The sequence below is a fragment of the Hordeum vulgare genome, chromosome 3H (assembly GCF_904849725.1).
Source record: "Hordeum vulgare subsp. vulgare chromosome 3H, MorexV3_pseudomolecules_assembly, whole genome shotgun sequence".
Lineage (NCBI taxonomy): Eukaryota > Viridiplantae > Streptophyta > Magnoliopsida > Poales > Poaceae > Hordeum > Hordeum vulgare.
The window spans coordinates 457935657-457943748 of NC_058520.1; the positions used below are offsets into that span (position 1 = coordinate 457935657).

The 8092-nt window shown below is 45.0% G+C and overlaps 1 protein-coding gene across 3 annotated transcripts; it reads left to right on the top strand.

Moving 5' to 3' along the window:
• The first annotated feature begins 2036 nt into the window (after positions 1 to 2036).
• Positions 2037 to 3987, top strand: LOC123440161 (transcription factor MYB4-like). Of its 3 annotated transcripts, XM_045116734.1 has the most exons (5): positions 2037 to 2097; positions 2243 to 2423; positions 2553 to 2682; positions 2962 to 3098; positions 3276 to 3987. In XM_045116734.1, the coding sequence occupies exons 2-5, from the start codon at positions 2291 to 2293 to the stop codon at positions 3755 to 3757; spliced, it is 882 nt and encodes a 293-aa protein (XP_044972669.1). In that variant the 5' UTR covers positions 2037 to 2097; positions 2243 to 2290; the 3' UTR covers positions 3758 to 3987. The 3 variants fall into 3 exon arrangements, with proteins under 3 accessions (XP_044972669.1, XP_044972668.1, XP_044972670.1); XM_045116733.1 differs by lacking the exon at positions 2037 to 2097 and having other exon boundaries at positions 2134 to 2423; XM_045116735.1 differs by lacking the exon at positions 2037 to 2097 and having other exon boundaries at positions 2135 to 2423; positions 2962 to 3077.
• The last annotated feature ends 4105 nt before the right edge of the window (positions 3988 to 8092 follow it).

Below are 8092 nucleotides of genomic sequence, written 5' to 3' on the forward strand. Positions count from 1 at the left end.
TCGGTTTACCTCTTCCTCTGCTCTCTCGGCCTTTTCTGATGTTGATTGGGCTAGGAATCCGGATGACCGGCGATCCACGGGGGGCTATGTTGTTTTTCATGGTGATAACTTGATTGCTTGGAGTGCCGCAAGCAGGCCACAGTATCTCGGAGTAGCACTGAAGCAGAATACAAGGCGGTTGCCAATGTCACGGTCGAGCTTATTTGGGTACAGTCTCTGTTAAGAGAATTAGGTATCTGTCAACAGCTGCCACCTGTTCTTTGGTGTGATAACATTGGGCGACATATCTTTTATCTAATGCAGTCTTCCATGCTCGTACCAAGCACATCGAAGTTGAATATCACTTTGTAAGGGAACGCGTTGCACGGAAACTTTTTCACATCAAGTTCATCTTTTCCAACGATCAACTTGCTGACATCTTCACGAAGTCTCTTCCACAACAACAGTTTGAGGGATGCAGATACAACCTTAACTTGCTTTGTAGTTCAGGACATAGTTAAGATTAAGGAAGGGTGTATATATTTATACAGTTTTCATATATAGCATGTATCTTGTATACCATTTATATATATGAAATAGCCACACCCGTATTGGTTTCGTGCAGTTTCCCACAACATATTGTCTTACAAGACGGACGTGTACGTGGTACATGATTGTTCTCCGTGGTGTGCATGTACATGTACTCGCACGCCGTGACATGCCGCGCTGGGTACCGGCCAGGGTCGACGTGCGCATGGCCCGCGTGTAGTGCACGCTTCGATCACCACACGTCGACCAGGGGAATCGGGGTCGATCGTGTGAGCTAGTACGTACGTACGGCGGTGCATATGCTACGCCTTGTCGCGTTTCCTGCATTCGACCCTCTGCATGGCCCATGCATTACAATGCGCCGCACCAATCCACTTGATGCTCGATCCTGTCTGAAACTGCCGCGATACGATTTTCCCTCCCGTGTCAACGTTGACCTTCCGGCAACGAACGTTACACTAGCTAGCCTCGAGAGATCAATGATCGCTTTCTTTTTATCTTGTCGTCGATCGACGGAGCGGGGTGGCAATAACTTGAAACGTGTGCTACATGAAAACACCGTAGAAGCAAAAAATAATGATAATAACAGTGCAAAATCGACCATGAAGAAATTAAACCAGAGCCAGAGTGATTGAGTGAACAACTATATATGCACGCAGCTCTTTCCCGGATCACCGGCCTGACCCTTAATTTGCCACAAAGCTTTGTTGAGCGTTGATAAATACGGGAGGGCCACCTACTCCGCTTAAATCACAACTGCAATCTTTTCAGGGAAGGGAAGGGAAGGGAAGCTGCCCAATAATGTGCAATGTCCTCGAGAATACTCCGTACTGCAGACCTGCCGCTTCTTGGTTCTTTCGCAGCCCTTTGCTCCTTGTCTTTCTCTTTGCCAATTGGCAGGGCATACATTGATACATACACTGGGTGATCCCAAATCTCGACCTTTCTGCCAAAAGGTGAGTGAATGCACGCGGACGCACTGCTTTCTGTATATGTCTGCACAAAGTGATCCGGTCGCAGAGGTAAATTGGTTTCCAGAAGGGTGCATATGGCATGTAAGAACACCATGCCAAAGAAGTGAACAGCAAAGAAAGAGTCATTAAGGCTAGAGCAGCACACATATATAGATGAAGGGTCAGAACGCGCAAATGGGCCATTACATATCTTGACGAATTGATACTAGTCCAAATGGTAGCTGCTGGCAGTGGCAGTGGCAGTGCAGTGAAACTTGTGCTGATGCAAACGAATGCATGAACACACTGCGCATTCACAGGCAGGCATCGACCGGGGACGCACACAGTACAAGAGTTCCCAAAACTAACCAGGCATAGGGGCACAGCCCCATCACACAAGTCTTCTCTCATAACGCAGGGGGTGGGGGTGGGGTGGGGTGGGGTGGGGCGCGGAATTACCCAAACGCCCCTCGCACGGTAGTCCAGTCCAGTCACGCCTCATCGGCTCAGGTCCTCACTCGAGCCACTCACTTTTGAAGTAACCTATGTAACATGCTGCTCACGAGTAGGTTGGACGTACGGGGGCCCGGCCCTAGCTAGCTCTAGGGCTCAACAGGTTTAGGTCCAACTTTTCCTCCCCGTGCTTTTCATCTGCCTGCCCTTCTTCGATGTGGCCATTGCACTCCATGCATGCACACTCGCCACATTGCTCTCTGCCTCTCCCTCATCTCATCTTCTTTATAACCATGTACTCCTACCAGTGCAGCAGCCTGGATTCAGTGTGAGGTAGTTCGGTGAGGGGAGAGGAGATGGGGCACCACTCCTGCTGCAACAAGCAGAAGGTGAGGAGGGGCCTGTGGTCACCAGAGGAAGACGAGAAGCTCGTCAAGTACATCACCGCGCATGGCCATGGCTGCTGGAGCTCGGTCCCAAGACAAGCCGGTACGTGCGCGCATGCATGCGGATTCTCTCTCTGCTACTTCAGTTGGGCCGGGTAGCTAGCTAGCTGTGTTCTTGGCCACTTTCCGCATTGCTGAACCTGAATGTGAATGTGTTCGTGCACGCGCGCAGGGCTGCAGAGGTGTGGCAAGAGCTGCAGGCTGCGGTGGATCAACTACCTGAGGCCGGACCTCAAGAGGGGGAGCTTCTCGCAGGAGGAGGAAGCCCTCATCGTCGAGCTCCACAGGGTGCTAGGGAACAGGTGAACATCCCAGCTGCTCCAGCTTGCTTGACATGCCCTTACCAGCTGTGTTGTGCACCAGTGCATCGGTGGTGTGTTGGATGGATGGCTAGCTGCTGTAACTTCGTTCCCCTGTACTCATGACAGTTACTTGTCTGTGCGTGTGCATGGCCTACACGCGACTAGTGCAAAATCACATTAACCTGCTCGAGACAAGGGATGAAAGGGACACAAATGCATGGCAACAGATTGAGCTAATACCGAAATGTGTCTTGTGCGCTGTGATTTGCTGCGCTGCAGGTGGGCCCAGATAGCCAAGCACCTGCCCGGCAGGACGGACAATGAGGTGAAGAACTTCTGGAACTCCACCATCAAGAAGAAGCTCATATCTCAGGCCGTGGGCAGCCTCCACTCCGGTAACATCCCTTCCTCTGCAGGTAACTGGTCGTAGTAGATCATGTAGCGAGTGACTACCACAATACGAAATTGCAGAGCTAACAGTTAATTTTCTCTTCCGGAAGGACCATTTAATCTGACACCAAACATGTAATGGTACACACTAGAGTACTTACCGTAAGTACTAACTCGGAGTTACTATGTCATTTTCGGTACAGATTTGTACTACAACATTCTGGATGGGGCCGGGCAGGGCATCGCAGCTGCGGGGTGCGCGTCACTGAGCGTGCTGGACAATGCGGCTCAAGCTGTGGCCACGCAGTGCCCTCCATCTTCAGTTCACAACTCGGCGGCATGGCTCGGCTTCGCCTCTCAGCCGCTGCTCCTCCCCGTCCACGGCGGCGACCTCCAGTACGCCGTCGACGGGGAGTTCATCAGGCTGTGCCGCGCCGCCGATAACGCCTACCCGGACAACGGCGGCCCCAACCTCTTGGCTCAAGAAGGCGCGGCTGATCGGAGCTGCCTCCCGGCGTTTGCCGAGCCAAAGGGCGCCGGCGCTTTCGCCGCCGACCCGGGCATGGGTCCGGTGGTGGACTTCATGGACGCCATCCTCGGGTCCTCGTCCACGTCGGCGGCCAGCATTTCGTCCGTCGACAGCTTCTCGGCCAACACCGGCATGCAGCTTCACTGGGTTCCCTGAGTTACTGGCTGGGGGTATTTGGGTAGGTGCATGTACGTACGTATGGCCTGATCTAGTAGCTGGCTTCCTAAATTATATAGTTGACGATGGAATAATTACCTCATGTGCGTTTCCTAGGGTATACTGTGGTACTAGTATTTACATGAGTTACGTGTAAATATATATTGTAGGAATTACTATTACTATATATATATAATGGTAAGTATATATATCATGGTTCTCCGTGTGCCGAAGAGGAAACTTCTGATTAGCTACACCACATATAGTTTTGTATGCTTCGATGTGTACAGCCGGAGGCACGTACCTCACTTGCATGCATGGAGGCATGACGACGGTGGGAATATAATTGTGTGCATGAGCTAGCTGCGCAAATTATACACTCGAATCGTCAGGCATCATCATCTTCCTCCAATTATATATATCTTATGAGACGAAAGTTTCTGAAGATTTACTCCTGCAGTAACCTGAGCCAAATTAACCCGTGCAATTTCTACTACAACTAGCCCCAAGTTCAAGCATACTGAAATTGTTATATCTGTCAGGCGTAAGCAGTACTCCAGCCCTCATCACATTTCGAAATTTAAAATGAAGAAAAACAGTCCGAAGGTGTTTGGAGCCCACGGGTTTCACTGAAATCCCGGGAGGTTTCTGCAGGAAATGACGCACTCCTCCAGGAGTGCATTCCTCTTTCAGCTCCTCCTGAAAACCTCCGTTGGGTGGTAGGCCAAGGTTGATCGGGCAAGCGTCTCGTTTCCAGAAGGCTGAATTAATCCGCTGTCTGCATGCATGCAGGAACTGACCGGAACGGCAACCGCAACCGTTCAACTGCCAGCCATGCCAATCACACGGCACGGGAGCAGGTAAGAGAGACGGGACTGCGCTACAGTCTCTGCCGCGGATCGGTCGAGCGGCCTCTCCACGTTCGCGGGCTCCGGGGAGCTGCTGGCCGGTCACGGGGCCGTTGCACGAAAGGCACAGCATCACAGGGCACCATCATCATCATGGCTTTGATAAGAGAGGGGCACCCGGCCGGACGCGCAAATTCCTCATTCCATTTGCGGCTGAACAAGGGGTAGATTCTACCACTGCACAACAGCTAGCTAGCAACGTGTCACGGCATCCGCCGAGCCTCCTCTCGTGCACGTAACTGTACAGTGGCGATCCACGTCCTATTGGACTTTCTTGTTAAAGGTCACGCGTCGTTACAGACACACCGTACGAAAAAATAAAATTACAGTCAAATCGGTGAGACTGTCGAAACTCTTCTTCCTTTTGCATCAATCATCGGCGCACGATGTTGCCTCTGAGATTCTGCCTTGAGGGAGCAAACTTGTATAAATCCAACATCTTGTAGAAGCAGCGGCCTGAAAATAGTCGATGCAAACCAGGAGACATTGACGGTTAGGATGTGCAAGGCAAAGAAGAAAAAGGCGATAATGATATGTAGAACTTTGAAGACCACAAAATCCGACCGGATCCAGACGAATCAGAAAACCTAAAAGGAAAATAGTACCAGTGAAAACAAATGCTAGGCTGGTGACATGGTTAAAATGTAAGGATTAACAACGATGAAATGGCATGTGGATCAGTCACATGGATAGGAAAAATAAGAACATAGTGACATGGAGCATGCAACTAAAAAAAATAAAGGAAAGAAAATAATTAATATGGTGACATGTGCGTGTTGAAAGAATTCAAAGTACCGACGGTCAACTATTTATACCCGAACACACGTTGTGGGCAGCGGGCATGTAACCCTTCGTGGGCTTATTATCAGCAGGATTACTTTTAGCTCCTTTTTGACCAAAACATGTTTTGAATTTGAAAAAATCAAGGGTTTAAAATAGATCATTTATGAAAAAATTATATATTCAAAAGCAGGATTTCTTCAAAACAATAAATGTTCATGATTTTTAACATTTATATGTTGATTTTAAGTAAAAATTCATGATTTTTTTGAAAATATAATGCTCATGCATTTATGGATTTTGAAAATTCCACCAAATTTTAGAAATTTAATAAAGTTAAGAACTTTTCATCAATTTAGAATATTAAAAAATACAAAAAATGCTCACAAATTTGAAAAATAATAATAATTCTAAAAGTGTTAGAGGAAAATATGAAATATAAGTAGAAAAAATGCATACGGAAAATTAATACCCATGAGAAAAAAACATGGACCGAAAGCGAATGCAAAAATAATAAAAAGAAAACAGACGGTGCGCTAGTGTGTGAGAAAAAACGCCCTACATGTCTCTGGATAAGTGTGCGATTTTTTATAAAATTGCACACTATTGTACGGCAAGTCCCTCAAAAAGATAAACTAGTGTAAAACCGGATATTTCATGCAGCTTTGTCCACTTTTATGAGACCTCATGTTTTTTTTTTTTTTGCGACAGTATGAGACCTCATGTTTGATGAGCTTGTTAGCGTCAGATAGACGATGCTTCACGTGGCCCTAGTGTAATGGGCTATCAGACCACACACGCAGTGCTACAGTCTGTTGCAGCTTTTTCTATTTGTTTTTGTTCTTTCAGTTTTCTGTCGTTTTAATAAAAAAAACGTTTGTTTACAAAGCAGGATTATAAAAAAGATTAGTGAGTATTCACCAAAAATTCAAAATATATTAACGAAGTTATTCACTGCTTACTGAAAATTCGTTCACCTTCTATTTATTGAAGTAGAAAAAAGAATTAAAAACCACAAACAATGTGGGAAGAACCATAAAGGAGAACCAAAAAAAGAAACAAACAAAAAGAAGAAGTAGCGAACAAATGTGCACCAGCGCGCGCTGCAACGGACCAGCCCTCCTATTTGCTGCTGGCGGACGGCATATAGGATCCAGCTTCTTTGACACTTGCTGCGACAAGTTGTGAAGCAATTGCTTTTGAAGAACAATTGTGAAGCAAAATTAAAATAAAAAAGAACTGCCTCCTTTTATTCAGAGTCTAAAACAATCATAGGAATATAGGTAATATCGGGAAAATTAGCGAGCCACACATGGAGCTTGAAATGTCGGGAAGAGGCTGCCTTAGCTAAGTTATGACTTATGAGCGTCTTTGTTCAACTTCCGCTTCTCATGGATGAGGTCGAAACCTTGGAAAAATCCTTGACCATGGTGAATTTCCCGGAGGATAGTAGCATACCGGCACAGTGCATCAGATTTGAAGTTGAAGTTGTGAAGCAATTAGGAGCCAGCGGCAGGACGGGCCCGCTTTATTGATCTTTTATCTCAGCAGTAGGAGACCGTCTTTATTGAAAATGCAATGGACTACTAAAAATGCTCAAAAAATAAAACATATTCACAAACAATGAAAGAAGTTCTTGGAAGTTAAGATAAATATCAAAATTTAATCTGAAAAGTTGTAAAAATGTCCATGTTTTCAAAAATGTTCTTGAATTTAAGAAAGGTTCTACATTCCACAAAGTTCCCAAATTTCAATGAATTATCGTGTTTGCAAAAAAAAATTTTGAAAAAATGACACATGTATTGAGAAGTTTTTTCAAAATTTAAAAACTTCTCAAGTTAGAAAATGTTCGTGTATTTAGATATATGTTCATGAATTTTAGAAAGGAGATAAAAATATATAAGGGGAAATGAAAGATAAAAAAACATGAAAAAAACTTAAAAAACTACTCACTTTGTTTCTAAATACTTAAAAAATTAGATTAGTTTTCTCCAACAACAAATATTATGGTACACAGGAAGTAGTAGAGTTTTTGAAGTGAAATTTCGTAAAAAGCTTTAGACGTACTGAAAAGAAACGTGCATCTGACCCAACAAAAAAACCAAGAAGGAATCCTGAATTGTAGCAAAAGAAACCCGTAGAACCAATTGGAGGCATCGCTCGTCCGGGCACTACTTGTAGTCGGCCAATTCAATACGCGCCCTCTGTATTGAGATTGCTCTGCATTTGCGTCGCCGTGAGCTACACATATGAAGGAGACCTCTTAGTGCGCCATAGAGCGTTGCCTAGGAGAGCATAAGCGTCGGCGTAGCTCGCATATGGGTCGACCCATGTCACGGTTTTCTGCCTCTTGAATAATTTTGAATTTTAAAAAGTGTTTAGAAAAAGTTTTTTGTGAATTAATAAAATATTTACAGAAATATTGGTTAATACAATAGATGTTTGTTATTTAAAAAAATGATTGTGATCTGGAAAAATGTTTAATAACTAAAAAATGTTCAGAGATTTGCAAAAATATCCGTAAAACTAAAACATTGTCATGATGCAAAGTTAGTTTCATGAATGCAAAATGTGTTCCTGAATTTGAAAATAAAGAAAACATAAATGAAAAGGAGGAAAGTTCGTGCTTTCAATTTTTTTTTGCAAA

What these genes read in the sequence shown, in the direction of transcription:
- LOC123440161 (XM_045116734.1), top strand. Translation starts at nt 2,291, where the DNA reads ATGGGGCACCACTCCTGCTGCAACAAGCAGAAGGTGAGGAGGGGCCTG. An exon ending in CACAGGGTGCTAGGGAACAG is followed by an intron (nt 2,683 to 2,961) that starts GTGAACATCCCA and finishes GCTGCGCTGCAG; the next exon opens with GTGGGCCCAGATAGCCAAGC. An exon ending in TAACATCCCTTCCTCTGCAG is followed by an intron (nt 3,099 to 3,275) that starts GTAACTGGTCGT and finishes TTTTCGGTACAG; the next exon opens with ATTTGTACTACAACATTCTG.